A 23,999-nucleotide genomic window follows, 5' to 3' on the forward strand; every position below is an offset into this window, starting at 1 on the left:
TCTCATCCTGACATCTCTGAGGGAAGCCTATAAGGTGAGACTAAAGAACATCAACATTACTATTATTTAGAAGCTATTCTAAAGCATTTTTCAGATTTCCAGTAAAAAAAAATCTATTCAATTGATATTTTAAGTCTTTTTGTATTTATGCAATCCTTTTAAGCTTTCCTAACTTCAGCCATTCTATAAAAAAGCTACAAGGTACATAATTTCAAAATCTACTGGTCAGGAATTGTTTGACTATATGAAAAATACTTTTGACATGTAGCTAATTCAAGCAGTGATTATTGAAACATTCCAAAAATAGATTATTTTACATTTCCCCGTTACATTTTCTTCTCTAAGGTAACATGAAGCATATCCTGAAGGCAAATTGTTGTGAAAATGAATAGATTTTTCTCATTTTTAATAGTATAGTTATGATCATTCAAGGAAAGTGAATGGTAGAATATTTAGAAAAAGATATTGCTTTATAGAGTATGAATTTGCTTTCACTACTTTTGGTGAAGGTCACCAAAAAGTTCTTTTTCAAACTTTCAAAGATTATAAGAATGTGCAATACAAGGCTATCAAAACCTATTTTGGAATAATGTCTGTATATTTCCAGAAGAGCATTTCATACCTAACATATGGAATTATGAAAATATGCAGATAACATGTTCCTGATATACAGAAACTGTCTAATTCATTAATATGTATCTTGTATACAGTCAAATTTAGCTTACATCTTAAACGCAACTTATCCAAACAAAATACTGGTATCATTTGCTACCTACTAAATTTAGAAAAAAATTAAAACAAAAAAGGAGCACTCAATTATTAATTGAACCAAATAGCAATCCCAGTTTAAAGAATTTGTTTTAGTTATTAAATACTGATAAATAGCTAACACACAAACTTATTAAAGAGCTTTTAAATAGATAAAATAGATAGAGTTAAGAAGCTGAACTACCATCACCAAGATCAGAATAAAGTATTTTTGAAAGGATGTTATGAAAAAGTCTCTTTTCCTATTAATTCTACAAAATGATAGATTTTACCCAATTATATATTGTTAAATATTTTACAAGCTCATTTTCGACAGCAATAATATTGGATGTATTAGTTTGTAAATAATTTTTTAGAGAAAATCTGTTATTTTATATTAAATATATACATTTAGATAATGCTGGATTGCGTAAATTTCGAAATAAGTGCAAGGCACTATATTCTGAGGAAGGGTATGCATCTGTTACTGAAAATAATTTTTTATATCTACATTGAAAAAAATCCAACTTTTACTTTGTAAATTTAAAACACCACAATAGCCCTGATTAGCATATTAATTAACTATTAGATTGATCAACTAAGCATCATTTGACAATAATGAATTTTGTACTTGTCATTGCAAAGAATTAAAAAAAACTTGTTGGGATTAGTTAATCATCTAAGGACAGCAAGGAAAGAACAAAGTTAGTTTGCTGGTTTCACTGATATAGTTTTGCTTAACTTTGAGGAAAAAGTTCATTGTTACAAAAGCTATTAAACTATAAAAAAAGAATTTAAAGCAGTTTCAGCTCCAGATCCAGATATTAAATTTTGTGACAAATTAATGGAAGGTGTTTATACTTACTTGGATTGTTGATGTATATTTATACAATGTTATCTTTGACAATAAATTTCTCTACTCTGACTAAAATGTCTGTTGGAATGTTAGTGTACAATTCAGTAGTTAACTTACCTCCTCAAAGAAAGCTGTATTCCATATAGAAATATGAGTTACATACAGTACTTTAGACTTAGTCTGTGTTTCAAAAAAATTTCAGTACACTCATGAACAATGTGTATACGATATTTCCAGATTTAATTGAAAAAAGTATCAATGTTAGAAGCATGCACTTCAATTGTTAAGAGGGAGTGGGAACACACAGCTATTTCACTGGACAAAAAATATTTTTTTGCTTATTTTATTATTGTTTGCTGTTTACAATTAGGGATGTGCAGTTAACACACCACAAGGAAAATAAAAACAGAAAAATCATTTTGAAAGGAAAAACAAATATACTGAACATAGATCAATTAAATTGTACAAAGACATGGGACTGGCTTTGATTTCAAAGTTTCAATTTTTTTTTAAAGGATGAAATGCAACAGCTGTTTGACTTCCAAGTCTAAATAGGCACTGTAAAAATAAAATTCAAAAGTTGTCATTTTCTTCAGCACATGTCCCCAACCTAAATATTGCCAAACATATTCAGTTCTCAAGAAGGAGCTGAGAACTCAATCTTCTGGTGGTAATAAAAGCCTGGAACCCACTCAACCTCTTTAAAAATGATTCAGTGCTGCTGTTTGACAGAATAAAACTAGAAGAGCTTATAAAGGTTTGAAAGCATCCAAAGCAAAGAGCACACTATAGTTTTGTTCACTATAACCTGTATTGGAGAAGAAAACATTTAAATCTATTATGTTGGTACATAAACCTGGTATCTTGAAGATAGATCTTTGAAAATATGTCTTACAAGTTTACTGGAGGAGAAGAAAAAAGGAAACTGCTTCACTTATCATCAATTGAATTATCAATGGAAACGGATCAATTCAGACTTCATTATAACCATGTTTATACACTGTACATCTATCCTAGATGGATAAACATTGGAATTGCTCACTGGTGTCCCTTTTAATAACTGTAAACTAAACCACAGTATGCAACTTCATAGGAAGGTAAAGGATCAAGTGAATGTACAGCCAGTTATATCTCTCCTGCTTCACGCTCCTCTGAGCTTCTCCTGTCTTCTGATCGACCATTTGCACTTTCATAAGATCGCTTCCTTTCTTTGCAGTTTCGATCTCTTGGAGATTTTTCTCTGGGGCAACTTTCTTTGTCACGTGATGTTCTGTTACGATCTCTGGTTCGTTCTTGATCTCTGGAAGATCTTTCTTTCGATGATCTGAAGAAAAAATTATTGCATCTGAAAATGTACATTACTTTCATTTGATTTTAACTGTTCATTGAAATGTGTTTTTCTGGATTTGTTGTTGTTATTCTGTCTCTCACTGTTAAAATAAACCTACCATTAAAATTATAGGCTGATCATTTCTTTGTCAGTGGGAAAACATACAAAATCAGTAACGAATCAAATACTTTTTTCCCCTCACTGTAAGTAACATGCTTATAAAAGTTAAGGCTGAACTAGGAGATCAGATTTGAAGTTTTGACTAACTGAATAAATGCGAAAAATATCAAAAGAAAAAATAGGTTTTGAAATGTAATTTTAAGGAAGACTGAATGCTGAAAAAATACCTAAGACTTGATTAATTCACCTGAGACTGGCTTGTAAACAGAAATCAACCAAAATTATATAGCCAAATTTAATTCTATCAATTTCTGGTTATACTGCAATTTATTTCTGTAGCTTTGAAGACCTTAGTTTGTAAAGTTACTACTTCAGGTATTAATTTTATTACCTACTTTAATTAGGTAAGCGAAGACTAAACACATACTGAATATAAACTGACATAGCACATTTAAATGAGTTGAAATTATTCAAGACTGAACAAAAAGTCCCAAAGTGGAATATAAAATTAAAAATACTTGCTGAATTAAATTAAAAAATGTTACAAACCAAATCATGGTAGGAAATTGAAATTTAGGCTACACTCTTATACTAACTTTTTGGTATTGCTTTTGAATTTATTGATGTTATTGGTGTTCCCTTCCAATATAAATATAGAATTTTATATTAAACCCTTAAAAAAGAACTTGCTGCAAAATATCTCCATTTGAGTCTACAGCTAGTTTTTGATTTATGGCTGTTTAACAGCTGTCTCAAAAAGGAACTTACAACATGTACTGCCATTTAAGGCTGTTGTACCACCCGTTTGGCCATGTAATTACAATTCAGCACTTGGACAATCTGTGTTTATGACTGGTTCCATCCTTTGGATCACGTCACTGCAATTTGCTATCTTTTTTGCCAAAAAAAAAAAAAACATTGGAGAAGCCAGACCATGTGATTTGTTTAACGACTGCTGTAAAAATTGTTGTAAAATGGGGTACAACTCAATCTATGGCTGCACAACTTACAATGGAAATTACCAGTCCCAAGTTTGAGCTTAATTTGACGGCTACCTGTATTCAGTTTTTCTGGTTTTTTTAACTGACAAGTGAGAATGTAATTTCTCACTGTATTTTTTGGAGTATAAGACACACCTTTTTCCTTTTAAAAAAGAGGCCGAAAATTTGGGTGCTTCTTATACACCGAATACAACAGTTTTTTGCCTCCTGAAACCCCGTCCCCTTCACCAAAATGGCCATGCATAGCTTGTAGGAGTCTTTCAGGGAGGAGGGCAGAAATGAGCAAAAAATGGGCTGTTTTTTGCTCAATTTTGCCCTCCCCAGCCCCCAGAAGCACTCTATAAGCTTCCTAATGCCTTTGGGAGGGGGGATTTTTTGCTAGTTTTTGCCCCCACTCCCAAGGAGCACTCTATAAGCCTCCTAAGGGCTATGCATGCCCTTTTGGGGGGGGGAAGCGGGGCTGTTTTCATGAAAAACGGGTCATTTTTGGGAGGTTTGCAGAAAGCAAAAAATTTAAAATTTGCCTCTTCAAAACCTTAGTGCGTCTTATACTCCGGTGCGTCTTATACACCGAAAAATACGGTACTTATTAGAGTAGGGGTAGGGATGAATTTGTCTCCTGAGATTTCTTCCCATTTCTGCAAACCTTGTCGATCTTCCAAGCATGCTGGTATTTCCTTGTTTGATTATAGCTACCCTACGTTTGCACCTGAGATGACTATAATTAAAAGCTTTTGAAGTATACTGTTCCAATATACTTATATTAAACAAAATAAAAAAACCACAGCTACTGTTGAAGATAAGATTGATGGCCTAGTTGCAATATTTTCTAACAAAATGCCAACTAAAATATTACCTTTTTTTGGAATTGGGTTCTCTGCTTCTGTCTCTGGAGCTATGACTGCTCCTTTGGTGACTGCGACTGCGGCTGCGACTAGTAGAACGAGACCTATGACGATGTCGCTTTTCACGGGACCTGGAACGGGTTCTTTTCTTTCGGTCACGGGAGGATGACCGAGATCGATGTCTACGGCGATCTCGGGATCTAGATCTGAATTTTTTTTTATACAATGGATGAGAAGAAATCCTTAATTCGATTAATCCCTAACAATTCGATTAGGCAAGTCATAAAAGGAAAATAACTTACTGGAACAATCACTTTTGCCAAAATTTTGAAAAGTTTGGAGACTGCTAAAGTGCTTTGTATGAAATAAGGAGTTATTTAATATTGAAGTTTAAAAGTGTTGGACGTTTAACGGTGATTGATTAAAAACAAATAAAAACAACACTCTTGTTACATGCCACTGGCAAGACTCTGGCAGGTATATGCGGTATTAAGCAGACACATCAGAGGAATTTCTAACTTAAAATAAGTCACAAGGAAATTGAAATAGAACATTTTAGATCTAGATATAAACCAATTTTCAATGGTCTAAAAACAGTAATCAGTTCAATTAAATAGCAGGTGACAGCAGCTAACTAATTTTGGATGAACTTGTACAAACTAAGAGTTAGTCCTAGGCAGAACCTGGAAGAAAGACCATTAGGAAATTCCAAGGCTATAAGTAAAACCTGCACATTAACAAAAACGTCAAATGCAGCAGTAGCAAATCTATTTCTATTCTATTCTATTACCAAGGAAAAAATACATGAAACATACACTGTGTGCACAACTATTAGGCAAACTATATTTTTGAGGATTAATTTTATTATTGAACAACTACAGTGCTTTCAGTCAATCCAAAATGTTAGTAAACCTCAAACTTGAATATTTAAAAAAGTAAAAGTGAGGTTATGGCTTTTTTAGGAGAATATCTATGTGTGCACAATTACTGGGCAACTATTAGTGTGCAATAATTGAGTCCCATTACCGTCGCCGCCCTGTTTTTTGCGTCGGCCGCACACCCCATTGCCTGCTGCCGGGCAAGTTCCCCCAGCGCAGCAGGCAATGGAGTGCGCATGTGCGGCTGGCACAAAGAACAGGACGGCAATGGCAGTCATGGTACTAAAGCTCTTTTTCTGTGCCTTCAAGAAGCAGAAGCTGGTAGTTTTCTGCACAAGAAGCCTGCAGCCTCTGGCTCTTTTTTGACATAAGAAGACTCCAGCCAGCTGCCACTGCCGGCTCGGTTTTGGCTGGCAAAGAGGCAGCAGCTGAGAGGCTTCTTGCACTGAAAAAAAGAGGAGGTAGCTGCAGGCATCTCGCGACAAGGGGAGCAAGATGCGGACTGGCAGTGAGTCCAGCGGCAATGGCTCAACTCTGGCTTGTCTTCCCTGGCAGCCAGCTGTAGGAGGAAGGAATGGTTGTGGGACGAAGAAAGAGCGGTCGTGGGGGAGGAAACGGGGAGATTGAGTAAGGACCGGAGCCTTTAAAGGAGGGGAAATTGGGTGACACATGGCGAAGGGAGAGTGGGCAGAATGCAGGAGGTGGCCCTGGGAAGGCTGGAGCTGGGGAATGGCTCATTTCCTGACCCAGCCAAGGCGAACGATGAGCAGATGGAGGCTCTGGGGCCTTGGGGAATGGCACGTCCCTGGGCCCCAGCCCCTGACCAAAGGCGAATGGCGAGCAGGCAGCATGCTACCTTTGGTGAGCTGAGCAGAACGGCGAGAGATGGAGGTGAATGGCGAGGCGATTAGCTGGGCTGCGTGGCAAAGACAACATATATAGGGTGGGTTGAGAGGCGACCGGGCCAACCAGAGGTGGTATTTGCCGGTTCAGCGAACCAGTTAAAATTGCTACTACCAGTTCACCCGAAACGGTCCAAACCGGCTGAACACCACCTCTGATCAAGCCCCAATATTTTAGCAATTTCAGAAGTGCTGCATCCCTCTGGAAAACTTTTTTTTTAATTTACAATTTTTGACTTTTCAGATTCAGTTAAATTTTTTTTAGCCCATTTTGCCTGAGGAAAAGAAGCTGCCTAATCATTATGCACACTTTGATATAGGGTGTTGATCTCCTTAGGCCACATCTTCCCTCATTACACAAATACACATCACCTGATAAGCTTATGCCAACTAAGCATTCAAGTTTATACAGCTTGGAGGTGGAAAATATGCATAAAAATGATATGGTCAAAATACTCACTTGCCTAACAATTGTGCACACAGTATACATACATACAGCAGGAGTCAAATGTGAATCTAAGTAGTTTCTGTGAGGTCTTTGGTGCTCTCTGGATTTTGTAGTTTTCTTCCAGACGTTTCATTACCACAATGAGTTAATTAATACAATGAATGCTGATGATGTTACCTAATTTGGTAATGAAAGATGTGCAAGAAAAGTACCAAGTACTAAGAAAACACATGACCTCAGAAATAGATTCCGGAGATAGATTATTAAGCTCTTTTAGAAGACTAATACTTGGGGGATGGGGGTCTTGGATTGAGATTGGCATCTGGAAGCTCAAGCAGAAATTTTGATAGAACCTTTCAGCCATCAAGTTGATATGTCAATATGATCCATTCCTCAGGTATCAGACCTGGATCCAATAAAAATTGCCTGTTACATCCAGCCAGAATGGCTCAACTTGATGTTATCTTTGGGGTCTTCAAAAACTATGCAACAGTGAGCATTCGCTTGCTGGACAATAATTCATTTGTACATAATAGCTAATTGTACTGCACTGATTACTAGTTTGCTTCCAGGTCCAACCCATAATGCTGTGTATGACCTTTAATGAGTAGATCAAGACACTTTAGTAACCCCTCTTTCCAAACCTGTTTATGGGCTCCCTGAAATCTGACAAGGTGCCAATCTGTATCTTCCAGGAGACAAAGAAATGGCTTTCTTAGTGGCTGGACTAAGTAATGCACTTCTAGCTCAGGAAGATGAACTGGCACTCCCTCTAGTGGCTTTTCATTTTTAGGTAGGCATTTATATTCATGTAAATTTGTAAATTTATATTCATGTAAATTTGTAAATTTATATTCATGTAAATTTTAGAAAGTCTGAATCTGCCTATTTTATAAGTTTTATTAATTTATTTAAAAACTCTCCTGACAAATAATTGTCTCAAGTATTTACTGTATGTCATATAATTATCATAGTACAAAAAAATCACAATGGGTTCGCTTTAAGGAAACCTTTTTAAATATTTGATAGATATAACTTTATTTTCACAGAGAAAAAAAGACCATCCTACCTTTTGGGGTTCTTGCTGTGAGAACGAGATCTAAGAATAAAGAAAAAATAAAGATGAATTTATATAAATTGCAAATGGAATTATCAACTGCACTATTAAGATGTCTCATAGAATATAACCACAAACATTTGTAACAAATTGGAGCTTTACTTTTCAAATGTCAACTATTCAAAATAAGTATTCCAGGGAATCTTGTAAATGTAATAATTCATCAAGTGGTATATTTCACATTAATATCATTATAAATAATGATATAAATCTTAATGAACATATTGGGAAAGATAAATATAAATATGAACATTATTTCAAGATTGATATATGTATTTAACATTTATTTGTATTTTTATCAAATTTAGAAATTGTTCATCTCCCTCACAAAGCAATTAATATCAACTTACAAGTAGTCCTCGACTTACAAGTCTCTTAGCGACCGGTCAAAGTTACAACAGACACCCCAACAGGTACTTATGTCCCAGTTCCAAAGTTATGCCTGTATACCAATCAAGCATGGAATACAGCAAAAAAAAAATTAATTATTTTACTTTGGAAAGATAGCAGTACCGCAGACGCATAATCTTGGATTGATTACATTTGTTCACTCTCTGCTTATAAACTGGTTGGGTAATGATATAATGAAAGATTGAACAATGGTATTCCATGGGGGTCACATTTTAATGCTGTTTATAATAGCTGAGTTGCTTTCCATATATATTATAATATGTTCTTGCTCTTTTTTCTTTCCTTTGTTTTCTGTCTTTCTGATTACTAAAGCAATAAAAATAAATCTAGAAATCACACACTAATGAAAACATTCAAAAGTCTATGTGCATATTTTACTTCATCAAAGCAAAATGTTTTGCATTCTAAAGGTCAAGTACATGGGAAATGTATCAAACTAATATTTAATTTCATTTTTATTTTTAGCAGCAGCTTGAAGCTGTGGGATCAATGTATACTTTATGCACGATACTTAATTATAAAAGCAAAGTTGAATGTTAGTATGACAATAAGAAGTAATAGAGTTCCACCTTCTTAACTTCTCTCTTTCTTCTTTCTCCCTTTCTTCTCTTCGCTTTAAACGTTCTTGATTTCGTTTCTCCTGTTTGTCAGCCACAATTCTCTGAAATCATTTTAAAAATAAAGATCAGAATTTTCAAATATTGAATTATTATATAAACCGGGCTTTGAGCCCTTTGAAACTGGGCCATGGAAGTGGCGGATGAGCACGTGCACGCATCTCCACTTGCGCAAGTGGCAAGCAAGAGAGCATGCACACTCCTTTTGTGTAAGTGGCATGCATGCTTGCCTGCTGCTTGTGCACATAGAGAAGCATGCACTTGCACACGCTGTTCATGCAGAACCATCCCCTCTCTTCCTCCCCTTCCTCTGTGGCGGTCCACAAACCTGGAAAGGTTGGGGAGCTCTGATATAAACCATTAAATATATATATTTATATATTTATATATTTATATATATATATATATATATATATATATATATATATATATATATATATATATATATATATATATATATATATATATATATATTATATATTTATATATATATATTTATATGTATAAGACAAAGTTACTTTTTCTCACCAATTGGCAGCATTATTCTAATGTGATAGCACTGCAGGTTACATATATCATATAGGAATATATAGGGAACATGTATACTATCCCAATATCATTGTCAATTACTTTACCATCTTTTTTTATAAACTTTAACTGAAGTCACACTCACATAATGAAAAAAGCAAATTAATTTTGTCCATAGTTACCGAAAATTAAAATCTAATCACAGAGAATAGCTAAAAGCAGCAGGAAAATAAATGACTATAAATAAAATGTCAAAGTCAGGCTATAAAGCAATATAATTCTTTCATAAACATATACTAATAGTTTTGCTAGATCAAGGTAGTGTCATCTTAATCCAGCATTTTGTTTCACATTATGGACTCTGGGGTACTCAGAGGCAATAGATGGACTAGATATACCCTTCCAATCCTCTGCTACTATGTTTGATTTGAATGATAAGAGAGCATATGATTATGATAATACAACTTGTATTTTGGTTCTTTGTTTACATTTATTATTTTAATCTTCATAAGGATTATAATCTGCTCAGTACCTCCCCTTTAGCAACTCAAGATGGTAGATAGTAATCCCCTTTCCCATTTTTCTCTACAACTATTTGAGATTCATTATTGGGAACGGACTTGAAGGTCTGGTCCTAATTCAATATTCCAGCTCTTTAATTCCACTTCTTGGCTCATAGACATGTAACACAGGGCACACTCTTTAGAGATGTCCAAAATGTTTAAATTTTTGAATAGGACATTTTGAACTCAATAGTATTTAGAATGTGAAACTATTGCCTATCTTTACTACACACAATGTCCTTGTTAAAAATATTGGTATGATTTTAAAAAAAATATAAAATGTTATTAAATTTACCTCTAGAGAGATAAAAATAAGTTTAAAAAAACAAATCAATAAAAAATAGTGCAGAAAAGGAAATATTGTGAAGAAATATGTTAAAAATGACTTCCCTCTTCTTTACAAGTATAAGCAAATTTAGTAACTTATCACTTTTAAAAAAAATGCAACAAAGAATCTCTTCTTCCACATACCTTATCTATAAACAAATTCTTAAAGGCTCCCCATTTTAGTCCTCATCAGCATAAGTGCATTAAGAGTCATCAGAGATAACAATGTATCTGTTTTAACTTTGACCAAATAAACCAGGTTTGTATTCCTACTTTTTAATAATCTTGATCTTTATCCTTTTAGGAAAATTATTCAGGTCACTCTCTTCATTTGTTATTTATATATCCATTTTAATTATTAACACATCAGTTTGTTTTATATCTACAATGTAGCACTTTTTCTATATCATTCTTGTAGTCTGTCATTTTTAAATCTGATTTTAGATCAGAATCAATTGTATTGTATCGTATTGTATTGAATGAATTTATAGGCCGTCCAATCCCGGAGGACTCCGGGCAGCTTACAGAAAAGAAGTAAATTATTAAAAAAAAGAATTAAAAAAGACAAAGAAAACAGATTAAAACCGCACCATGCACCCAATCTGGTCGGGGCTGGACCTCAGTAATGAGGCAACATATATAGGGTGGGGAGGGAGAAGCCACCGGCACCAGCCAGAGGTGGTATTTGCTGATTCGGCAAACCAGTTGAAATTTCAGCTACCAGTTCGGCTGAATACCACCTTTTGTAATGGATGAATGGATTTCCAGAGAAAAAATTGCAGACTACATGACCAGGAGCACTACACAGGTGATCCTGAGGACACAGATAAACCTCCAAGTGCTTCAACGATCCTCTAAAGGGATGCAAACGACCAGCTGTCTGCAAGGAATATAAATCCTTCCATTCCCCACTATCTTGTCAGAGCTGAAGAAGCTTCTTGGATGAGAAGGGAAATATCTTCAAAGAAAAAAACAAGAAAGTCCAGTTGCCTCCTCAAAAACACACCTTTGTGACTCAGTAGCAATCTCAAGTGGTCCGACCAGCTGTCTGCAAGGAGTATAAATCCTTCCATCCAATCAGAGCTGAAGAAGCTTCTTGGATGAGAAGGGAAACGTCTTTAAAAAAACCACTCCAGAAAGTCCAGTTGCCTCTTGAAAAAGCACCTTTGGGACAACCAAGACCTGAATGACTGAGAATCTCCATAGACATTTTGGAACTACACTTCTACACCTCTGGTTTAGTCATTTAAATACAAATTTAATTTCTTGTTTGAAAGGTAATAAAGGGCTATTTATACTATTTTTTTGAGGAAGCTCCTCTTTCTCAGCTTCATCATATTAATTTCAAGTGTGGTATCAACAGGACATTACTGAAGTAGTCTGATAAGTAACAGTTCATAACAGTTGGAAAAGAGTAATATATACTTACCCTTAGTTCTTCAAGCTTTTCTCTTATTTCAATAAAACCCAAGTGCAGCTTTCCTCCAAAATGATCAGCAAGCCGCCTGTCATTGTCATGTAGGCCAAGATAGGCTGAGCATACTTCACAGACCCGTAGCTTTTGCTGCTGGAAACTGGAAGCAGGCATGGAATTCCGGTACACTTCCTAGAAGATGTATCATAATATGTCTCTTAAGCTCTGAACAACTTACATTCTTAGTACAGAATCAACAATAGTTGATTAATTTGATTCTTTGTGTATGTTGTGTGCTAGTTTTCCTGATTAAAATGAAACAGAAGGTATTATAAGAGTAATAACTGCTACTGCAAATAAGCAAATATTTTCTTTACTCCCTTTAAAAAAAATGTATTTCCCAACTGAAACAATATTTTGTGGCAAATGAAAACCACTGAGTATATTCCATCGTTTTATGAATGTTTTAATCCTTCTGGTACTTTGCTTAGGGATATAACTAGTGATAGTTTACCAGAATCAGATTAAGGAAATATTCTGACATGCAGAAGGATTCTTTTCTCTATGTTCCAGGCTTCATAAAGGGAAAGAAGTAGCACAAGTTCATTGTACCTAGTATACAATTGAGATGAGCCACAAATAAAATAAAGTTAAACAATTGGTGTGTAAATGTGCACTGTGTATTTAATGAATATAGTTTAAATATTCTTTTAATTATCAACTCCACAAATAAGAATTTGTCCTTCCAGGACTGAAAGAATATACTTTTGTACATGATCAGATTACCTCTGCTTCTCTTTTCTTTGCCCTTGCTTTCTCTACTTCATCCATTACTTTCTGAGACTCTTCCACATTTCCATCAGCTCCAAGTTGTTCCACTTTAGCAAGCAGTTTTCCAATTTCCTCATTTAATTCATGGACTCGTTCAGCCTTTCAGAGAGAAAAGCAATATTTATATTTGCTAATATTACTAATGTTCATTATGTAGAAGCCATATCAATATAAAGCAATAAGACCCTGCAACAATGCAGTTCTTTTGTTCAGCTAGCCATTCCCTTTTCCAGGGTACACTGGCCTATTATGCTATGAATGCAATATGCAGATTTGAGCAATAATAAATAGAAATGTTTATATAGGATGCTTATAGTGCTTGAATATAAATAAGGAGCAACATTTCAAAATTTTCAACACTGAAAAGGAATTAATATTCAATAAACATGACTGTAACAAAGGAAGTGTTTCATTTCCGCTCAGATTATTTTTACAGACAAAAGTATCTTCATACCACTAAGGCAGAGATAGATAATTAGTGTCTTTCAAAACTTCAAACTTCAAAAGCCCCATCTAGTCACACCAGTAGCAATGCACTGTGAGAGTTGTAGTTTTAAGGCACTAGTGTTTATCCTTACAGACAGGCAGGCAAAAAAGAAGCTACATTCAATTGCCTCTTCACATACTTGAGGAAAAAAAATAACTTTGCATTTTGCATTCATTGCTCCTCCCCAATATATCCCATTTTTTATTCAATTTAAATATCTGATGGTAACACACACATATGTAAATGTAGCATCTATACTTATGTGTTGTATGCACTCTTACATAAAACTAAAAACCAAAATAATCAAATCTTTGCTCAACTAAAAATTCTGTGTGTAGTTTTGTGCATTGTCTTTTGTTACCTTCTAATTTGATATAAAATGGGACTTCCAAAATTCTTTTATATAAATGCTATATATAAAATCAAGTTAGAATCCTTAGGGAAAGCCTTGTAGTGAGTGAATATTAACTACTTACCTTAGCTGCCACTTCAGCACTGATCTCTTCTTGAGTTTCAGCCAGTCTTTTCTTTGCCACTTCAGTTCTCCTATCACAGTCAGCAATGAATGATTGCAGGTGATCCATCGCCTACCATATAAATCAGAAAAGTACCATACTGACTAGAAATAAGCACTTTTTCAGAATGCAAAAGTTAACAGTAGAACTAAATACTAAATGTATACATTGCTGGTTTAATTATACTTTAATTATACTTTTCTGGAAGATTGTAAAACAAATAAAATTGAGACCATGAATTCTTACTTTCAAGGTAATAATCACATCAACACTTGTATTCACAAATATTCAAACAGATGAGAACAATCATTTTGAGGATTGAGTTGCATATATCACTGATTTAGAACCGAGAAGTTAACAGAAATTAAAATAAAACTGAAATGGGAATTAAGATTTCACATCTCAAAGATTCAAGTTATTCAAATATCCTAAGAAATTAACTATCATGTGATGATGGTTTCAGAAAATCTACTATAGAAATTCAAAGGCTCTGTATTCAATGTTTCAATTCCTCCATGTGTATGTGTGTAAAATCTTTATTAAAAGGGATTCTGGGTAGCTTTTTATTGTAGAAAAAGTTTGTGATTTTTATTGTGCAATCTATTGCCTTTAGTGTGTGCTCCACTTTTTTCCTTATTTATAAGATAAATGGGACAGTGTAACTACCCTGTGTCACTAGGAAAATGCATGCCTTCTTCAAAGTACTAAGATCATGTGCAAGTCTGAAGCTCTTTACATTTTAATTTCAAATGAAACACCTTTCTCACTTCAGCTTCAAATAATTGCACACTTTATTAATAATTGTCAGAAATTCTAAATTAGTTCTATATTAAATAATGCACAATTTGAACAAATTAAATGTTTTTTTATCAGAGCAACCTGGTCTACCCAAATATGGGACGGAGCATACTGCTTCCGCTTTAGTCTTAAAGTTATATTTACCGACAAAGAAATAAAGGGAGACTAGTATAGCTCTATTTCAAACTATTTAGCCATACCCTCTGGGATTTGAACCCCAGCTACTTACATGTTAGGTAAATGTATTAATCTCTAAGCCATGGGCTCTCCTTGCTTTGTCAGCTATACAAGGAGAGAGATTGTTTTTTATCAGGGCAACCTGGACTATCTAAATATGGGACAAAGCATACTGCTTCCGCTTTCGCCTTTCAGCCCCAATCCAGGAACCTTTGCAGGTAGTTGCTTCAGATTGTTGGTAAATATAAATTTAACACAAAAAATGTTGCAAAAGCAACTGCCTGTGAAGGCTCCTGGATTGGGGCTGAAAGGTGAAAGCAGTATGCTGTCCCATATTAGGGGAGACCAGGTTGCCCTGATAAACAAATCTCTCCCCTGGTATAGCTGACAAAGCAAGGAGAGCCAATGGCTTAGAGGTTAATACATCCATCTAACATGTAAGTAGCCTGGGTTCGAATCCCAAAAGGGTAGGGCTAGCTGATGAGAGCTAAATAGCTTGAAATAGATCGACACTAGTCTCCTTCTATTTCTTTGTAGGTAAATATAAATTTGACCTCAATTTGACCAATTCTCTTTCCATTCTTCATAATATAAAAATAATTTGGTGATAGAACATACGTCAAGTTCAAAGAAAAAGTCTTGCTCTTTTGATGCAATTTCATAATCTGCTCTTAACGCCAAATCATGCACCTTCAGACATTCTCCAAGATCCATTCTCTGAAACACAAGACAAAACAAAAGAACAATTTTACAAGGAAATACTAAATGGATACAAATTATATTATTTCAATATTCAAAAGTATCTATTGTTTAATATATTTTAAATTACTACACAAATTTTGTTTAAAAGTGATCAGTGACATCACACTGGAACAGTAGATCAATACACAAATAAAAAATACAGCACGCTTAGGAGAAATTCTTCCTGAGAAGAAAGAGCTTTTTTTTCAGTTCTTACATACTTTTCCTTATAAGCTAGTGCGCTTAACAAATCAAGTTACAAACCAAGTTATTTAATTTTTTTATACAGTGTGGAAATATACATAATATCCATTGTATTACTTTTTTCAAATTCAGTGTGGATTGCCATTGTCTTCTTCCCAGGGCTGAAACAGAGTGACTGGGTCTATGAACTAGAACTCATGAGCCTGATGTTTTAAGTACTACACCAAACTGGTTCACTATTGTATTACTTTTAAGTCCCATTAAAAACAAGGTTTGAATATACCGTGTTTCCCTGAAAATAAGACAGGGTGTTTTCTTTTTACCCTCAAAATAAGCGCTTGGCCTTATTTTTGGGGAGGTCTTATTATTTTTGAGGTGCAGGAGGTGGCGAGCGTGGTCACCTCAGGGCTGCTGTTGTGTTGCAATATTTTCAGGGAGGCTTATTTTGGGGGGTCTATTTTAGTGCATGCGCTCAAATGTCTGATTGGGCTTATTACCTGGGGTGGTCTTATTTTCAGGGAAACAGGGTATGTCCTTTCATAAGAACAAATGATGCTTGATTCTTTACTTGCCCACTTTGAATAAATCCTTTTACAAGGACTGGTAGAATCTCCTTGCTGGATGGGTAGAGAAGAGTGATAAAAAACCCTATTCTCTGAGAGATATCCTAAATTAGAATGGGGTATAGTACTTTGTTTTAAGCACTTATGGGAATGGCTTATACATGTAGTCCTTGACTTACAACCATTTGTTTGGTTACCGCTTATAGTTACAATGGTGCTGAAAAAAGTGATATATGACCATTTTTCACACTTACTAGCTATTTATAGCATCCTCACAGCTACATGATCAAAATTTGAGCACTTGGCAACCAACATATATTTATGAGAGTTGCACTGTCCCGGGGACATGTAATAATCATTTGTAATCTTCCCACCGGTTTCCAACAAGCAAAGCCAGATTCACTTAATAACCGCATGATTCATTTAACAACTGCAGTGATTTGCTTAACAACTGTAACAAAAAAGATAGTAAAGTGGGGTAAAACTCACTTAACAACAGCCTCACTTAGCAATGGAAATTTTGGGCTCAATGGTGGTTGTAAGTCGTGGACTATCTGTAAAATTATAAAGTAAATTATAAAATAAAAACATTAATACATAATGAAATAAATCATTGGGGTAGGCTAGAGCTTGAGCCAAGAGGCTATTTGGTGTGGAGCCTGATGGAAACAATGGTTTGTTTTTATGCCTGTTTTTACCATTTGGGATCATTGTGAGAGGGGAAGCCGTGTATGTTCTATAAATAAATAAAATTATTACAAAGGTTTACAGTTTAAAGCGGCTGGTACCATAACTTGGACAAGGGCGAAATGAAATACAAAATTTATATTTTATAATATAATTTAAAACCGATATGCATTTAGCTTTCATAAAAATATATAAAGCAATTATTTAAATGTATATGCCACTTCTCTCACTAATAAGGTGATTTTGGGTGGCTATATACATTGCAGATGAAACACTCAGAATTTCTCTTTTCTCTTTCAAAGCTCTCTTTAGCAACTAAGTTGCCTGATTCTTCTTCCACTATAATTTATGCCTGGGGATACCTAGTTATTAATTGTTCATTGGATTCCCCTTATTCCCCACCATCAGTTTCTTTCCTTCCTTGGCTCACTAAATAAAGCCACCAAAGTTTTGCCTACTTTTCTAGCTCTAATGTAAGTAGGAGAATATAGATAGTACTACTGGGCAGGTAAAGTGTGGACAAGAAAAAAGATAAAGCAAGTGAAAGATCCGAGTCCAAATAGACAATTTAGAGATATAACCTCTATTTTACTTGTAATCATTTGCAAAAAGTTCTTGAACTAGAAAACTGCTTCATAATTTTTAGCACTGTCTATAATAAAAACATCAAAACTCATTAAATTCTCTATTTTCACTAGCCAGTATACCAAGGAGTAAGTGATCATTCCAATACATAGATTTAATAATGAAGACTTTTGATATGAACTGCATTAAAGAATGTACACTTTAGAAATCTTATGATAAAATGATTCTATGTGAAAGACTACCTTCAATATTTATGATTATCAGTAATATCACAATCAAAATACTATTTTATGATAAATTAAAACTGGTAAAAGGATAGAGAATACTTTTGATTAACTGAGAGTCAATTTAGTGGTTGAGATGTTGGACTAGGAAGTAGAAACCCAGGTTCCAGTCAACCTTCAGCCACAGAAGGTCACTAGGTGACTTTGGGTCCATCACTTTCTCTCGGCCCAATTTACTTTATTTGAGGTGGGGAAAAATAAGGTAAGAGGATATAACTTCAAATAATAATAGTAATGATGCACATTAAGTGCTTTTCACTTTATTCATGTCAGAAGCATCTTAAAATTATGGACATATACCATCTAATACCGAGCAGCTAAGATATGTGTAAATTAGGTCATAAAGATATAGCACATATGAAAAGTACTGAAAATAAATAGGATTAAAACTAGATGACATTCATCTAGTATTAGGCCACATCAACAGCATTTTCTCTCACCAATATGAGTCTTCCTCTGTGCATGTTGAAGAACATCGTATGCACTGTAACATATGTGAGATGGATTATTCTCCACATTCACAAAAAATGTATAGGGAAGCTCCATTTCCTTAGATTGCCCTTTGATCTTCCTACCCTGGCAATCTCCACACAGGCCAAGGTTGTTCTTGACCGGGCAGCAGATAGTCATGAGGTTATGCCCAGTTGCCTGATAGCTCTTTCTCTAGTAGTGCACTATTGATTGCCTGGTACATTCTTCTCTATTTTTTAAAGTCTCTGCTTATCTCGCCTTTATTTTTGGTAAACTCAAACAGTGTACTTATTAATATTCTAAACTTCCCCAACATAGTGAAATGGGTTGGGCTCAATGTATGACTTATCTTAAGTTATCTAGCCAGCTTGAAATGTCTAAGTTAGGACTAAAACTTACGGTACTCTGGTTTCTACACCAAACTACCTCTCAAGTCACTTTCTCTCAACCCAATTTAATCACATGATGATAGTTGTAGAGGAAAAATAAGAGAAGGGAGTACTATGTAAGACTGCAGACATAAGAACTATTTGGAAGGTCCCCCCCCCCCAATAATACACATGTTCTGAAGTGTTTGAACCTTCATTAAATCATATGTCAGAGGTTTATGCCAAATAAAAAATAAAACCTTATAATTATTGTTTTGCAAATCTACCTGTTTCCTCTGATGTCATTATTTGTTCTTTATCCACTCCTTTTGTGACACTATTTATCTCTGTGTTTTGATAAGAGCAGCTGTGAAAATGCAGCCAATTCTAGCATGTAATGAACTCTTCAGAATGGATCTAGATACTGGCTTATTCAGCAAACCACAGTTTAGGCAATCTGTGAAGACAGTATCTAGATCTATTCTGAAGAGTTCATTACATGCTAAAACTGTTATCAACACCATAGAAGAGTATGCTAAAAATTCCCTTGCCAGTAGCCACATTTTATGTATAAGGGATTTTAATATATATAGAAAATTTTTAGGCTGCAGACAAGAAAATTTATATACAGTGCTCTAAATCAGATGCATGAGAACGCCAACAGGCTAGAAACTAGCAGACTGAGTTCAAGACTTCAGACTTCTCTCAGTCCTAGGAAGCAAGCTATGGCAAACCACTTCTGAAATCCTGCCAAGAAAACGTCAGGGAATTGTCCAGAAAGTTTCCAGGAGTCAATATTGACTCAGAGGCATTTCTCTTTCCCACTTTATAGATTAAATAAAATACACAATACATTTTCTTCACTTTGTTTTGCTTTCTCTTCTTCTTGTATGCCAGTGTGACACAAAATGCAAATATCAGTTTAGTACTTTAAATAGAAGTGGTAATGTTGTGTTTATTACTACCACAATAATACATATTAAACAAATTTATAAAATGACATGGATTTGGTTTTAAATAAATATGATTCCAGCTATCATTCTCTGAAGGTAGACAGAGAACTTCAATATCTTCTCCAGTGAATTTGCTCAAGACAGCACTCTTCAAGTATTATAAATCAGAAGAAATGAACAAAAAACCCCAAAGGTTTTTAGAGAAATGATGGTGAAAGGCAACATCAAAATATGCAGAGGGAACCAAAAATGCCAAATGTACAGATATTTCCCTTCCATTATGAATAAAAAGTAACGATCATAAAAGATCTTCATTTCAATGCCTCCAGAATTATCTTTTGTTGTATTTAAACGTTTTAACCATTTTAAATCAATGAAAACAAGTTAACAAAAAATAGGATATATCACTGACTTCAGCAGAACTCTAGCATTACCAATTTAATCTAGATTCAGCATTCACTTTGTTCAGATCCAGTGTTGTTATGTTATTAAGATCTAGACTGAAAAGACATAGACCTAAGTCCATTTGTACTCTTGGAAATTCACTGTGTGCAATCAAGCCACTCATTCTCACAATAGCCCACTAAGGTGACAGAACCACCTTAGTGAGCTATTGCTATAGGCAGATTGTCACCCTAAAGCCTTCCTGAAATTTATAGGATAATCTAATCAATTAATCAATAAAAGCTTGAGGCTGGCAAAAAGAGATAAAGCAATAGAACTTTAAAGATGCTGAATACAGTTTTTGTAAAAGCAGACTTAAAATTAGAGCCACAAGCAGTAAAAAAGCACAGGTTCCGGATGGCCTTTGGAAAAAAGTTATATATTAACAAAGACTCTTAAATGAATACTTGCAATTCTGGACTATATAAATCTGGAAATCTGTTAAGTTATAGTTTAGCCAGAAAAATTAGATTTAAATTATAGCATGTTTCATGGTGACAAGTCTATTCTATCTTGCTGTAAATCTTTAAATATTCTGCATTTAAAGGTAAATTTCATCTCTGGGCATTTTTGTATGCTAACTGCTTAAATAATAGGAAAATAATACATTATAGCATTACTGATTTCTTAGCAGTTAATTAAAAAGTTTCCAAATGCATGAATTAAAATTTAATTTGTTATTTATTTTTCTCCTTTTTTGAGAGATGTATAATAATTTTATTCAGATATTTAGGATTTTTCTTAAAGTTAAAACTGAATTTCTATTTTTCAGTTCTGTATGTTATAACTGTGGACTTTTTCTAAGACCAGCAAAAACTAATCATAATCATAGAAATTATTCTATATCCCCCAATTCAGTTACATTGAAAATACTGAGTTAGACTTTTACAATAAAACTTGTCAAATAAAAACATTCCATGAATATATACTTGCAAAAGTATAAAAATAAATAGCCCAGAGGTAGTCAAATAGCAATTTGAAGAACAAAATATCCCTTGGAACAATTTTATCAGGTGCCATTGAAGTCAAACTGTGTGCAATGTTTCTTACAAGTTGTACCATGGTCAACTGTTTTCCAGTCTATGTTTTAATATGAAGTATTTAAATTATGAATGCAATAATCTACGACACATGCATAATATTCCATTACTATATGAATTCTACCACTAATAAGGTATGATCAATTTTAAATCATTGGCTTACATTGTGATAAACAATTTTATCCCAAATATGAATTATATTAATTTATTATTAAATATAAATAGTATTAATATTAACCCAAAGAGTATAAATGAACAAATATAGAAAAGGCAATTCTCGATGTCTCTAATTCTGAAGTTCAGACTTTAAATCTGCTTCTTTATTTAAAGTTATGATGTATTCTGCAGAAGGGAATGGAAGGGAGTAATATCTTTTGCAAAGAAAGCTGATAATTAAAAAAGATGGACAAACAAAATAACAGTACATGAAAAACACAGAAATTTTTCTATCTTTCAATTGAAGATTAGCATGAAAAATAATAGGTTTCTAATTTGGTGAAAAAGTACATGTATTTACTACATCAACTGAATTCTGGAGAACCATTCAGATAATTTTCTATACTAGTATTTTGGAGGAGTAAAAACTGGCATTTGTTGATTCATCCAGGTTTTATGTTTTTGTTAAATGCTTCATATTGATTTTTATTTCCAATTTCAGCATAAAAATAATGCAACATATTGTATTTTATTAAACAATCTGGATTCAAAGCAAAAAAGTTATGTAGGACCTATGTTGATTCTTGAGTCACGTCATAAACTCTTAAAAGGCAGAGTCCTTTTTTGGGTTTGGGCAACAGCTATTACATTATCTCAGAAAAATCTGTTTTTGATATATTTTGTGCTCATATGTCCGATATACCTGCCCATATTTGTGCCCTAACCCAGTTGTTGCAAATCCCTATACCTTAATTTTACAATGTAAATACACCATCAAAAATAAGATTAATTAGTTTGAGTACTTCTGCAGGGATAAATATATATCTTAACTTATAATTTAATATTTATGGCTATAATATTTATGAATATAGAATACGCACTGTTCCTGAGAGGACATCATGAGGGCAACAGTTGAGAAGATGACTTTTGCACACTCTGTCATCACTGAATTTAATTCGCTGACGTGTAGTATCTCCTGCAAAATAGAAGTATACATTTCCGATTAGAAAATCATGTAATATTGTATAAAGCATTCATACTTTTCATATAACTTCACTTTTGTTTAAAAGAATATTCTACTTTTCACAAAAAGAAAAATATTAGGACTATATCATTTCAACTTCCGTAATGGATGAAAGTTTATAACTCTACACTGGATGAAAATTCATAGCTTCTAAAACAAATTTATGACAGGCATAAATTAATATTCCTAGTAAAATTGTTTATATTAGCATCAACAGCATTCAAAACATTTATACTACATTTTCTGATGTTTATTGAATTCCTGCTGTCAATTCTTCAAAATATAATCTGTAGCACTGATCCATTTACTTCCGGCAGGAGCAACACATACTGAAGTTTAAAAACAAAAACAAATCTGTACTATATCACTGGGAAAACAATGCCTGCAAACAGCATTATTCAAGAGAGCTGAATTCCTCTATTTGATTATATAACATTTAAAGATAAATTGGAACTTTTACAAACTTTTATAAACCCGAAAGCATCAACCTGCTTACCACATATTGAAATTCAATTTCAAGTTTGATATCACATCTGTAAACAAGGTTGGAAAATTTTTATCCAAATGATAAGGCAAAACACTGGCTATTGATTTATTACAGGTTTCTCCCCTGACAATGGGTAGCAGCATATTCACTGTTTCAGATTTGAAAAATATAATTCCATAAACTGTATTTTCAGTCTAAAGATGCAGAACCAGATACAATCCTTGTATTTCCAGGTTTTTTTAAAAATGGATTTTAAATTATGATTATATAAAATGAAAACCTACTGGTGAATTACTGAAGCAGAATATCACTGCTGGGAAAAAAAACCAAGAGTTTGGAAACTTTATCCCAACATTATTCATTTCAAAAAGGAAAAAGGTTTACAATAAAAACATGTAGCCACTACCCTATTCTCATAAACTTGGAAGAATTTAAGCCTATGCAACAATTCTACACTTCAAATTTTTAATCTAACCAGCCTATTATGCAATTCCAGTATAACTACTTGCCCTAAAAAAGAACTATGATGTAACTTTTTCAGATGGGCTGTACTCTGCTCAAGTATTTGTTTCTGGTATCAATGTTTATCAAGGTTAGTCAAATAAGCAATTCAAGCTTCAGAGTAGTTCAACAATAGGTTTTCAGAAGCTGGGTTTTTAGATTTAGTAATTTTATACTAATGAAAATTTAGAATTGTCTTTAAAATCCACACCTACTACTGCAGAAAATGAGGAACTGGGATATTTTCCCACCAGTTTTCCTCTCTTTTTAAAGACACAAATTGTTGGTTCCACATTAACACATCTGAAAAGTTAGCAATAACTCACGGCTCGGCGAATGCGGGGCCTTTCTGACACTCCCTTGCAGAATGAAGTAGGCAGGCATAGATACATTGAACCTTTATAAATAAAACAAGGGGCTATATTGTTCAGTTTGTATATAATAAACTCTGCCAGCATTTTAATTACAGTGTCTAGAAATACATTGTGAAGGTAAAGAGTAATAGGAAATCTGAAGTATTTGTGCCTGATAGCAACGAGTCAGCTTTGTATTCAAGGGAGATTTTTTAAGGAAAAGTTA

General features: G+C 33.9%; 1 protein-coding gene across 6 annotated transcripts in view; it reads right to left on the bottom strand.

Moving 5' to 3' along the window:
* Positions 1-269: 269 nt before the first annotated feature.
* LOC106537796 (putative RNA-binding protein Luc7-like 2) overlaps positions 270-23,999 on the bottom strand; it is a 51,851-nt gene continuing 28,121 nt past the window's right edge. For 2 of the 6 annotated variants that reach the window (XM_014052044.2, XM_014052045.2), the window contains 10 exons: positions 23,747-23,817; positions 22,290-22,384; positions 15,531-15,629; positions 13,899-14,009; positions 12,891-13,034; positions 12,120-12,296; positions 9,225-9,316; positions 8,197-8,226; positions 4,911-5,105; positions 270-2,927 (listed from right to left, as the gene is read on the bottom strand). In XM_014052044.2, coding sequence (XP_013907519.1) covers positions 2,729-2,927; positions 4,911-5,105; positions 8,197-8,226; positions 9,225-9,316; positions 12,120-12,296; positions 12,891-13,034; positions 13,899-14,009; positions 15,531-15,629; positions 22,290-22,384; positions 23,747-23,804 — 1,200 coding nt within the window. In that variant the 5' untranslated portion in view covers positions 23,805-23,817 and the 3' untranslated portion in view covers positions 270-2,728. Of the gene's footprint in view, positions 2,928-4,910; positions 5,106-8,196; positions 8,227-9,224; positions 9,317-12,119; positions 12,297-12,890; positions 13,035-13,898; positions 14,010-15,530; positions 15,630-16,909; positions 16,975-22,289; positions 22,387-23,746; positions 23,818-23,999 lie in introns of all 6 variants that reach the window. The other 4 variants (XM_014052043.2, XM_087723254.1, XM_087723255.1 and 1 more) reach the window with 3 other exon arrangements.

Source organism: Thamnophis sirtalis, unplaced genomic scaffold (assembly GCF_051295495.1).
Source record: "Thamnophis sirtalis isolate CommonGarterSnake01/CBP01778 unplaced genomic scaffold, rThaSir2_p1.2 scaffold_9, whole genome shotgun sequence".
In the NCBI taxonomy this organism is placed as follows: domain Eukaryota; kingdom Metazoa; phylum Chordata; class Lepidosauria; order Squamata; family Natricidae; genus Thamnophis; species Thamnophis sirtalis.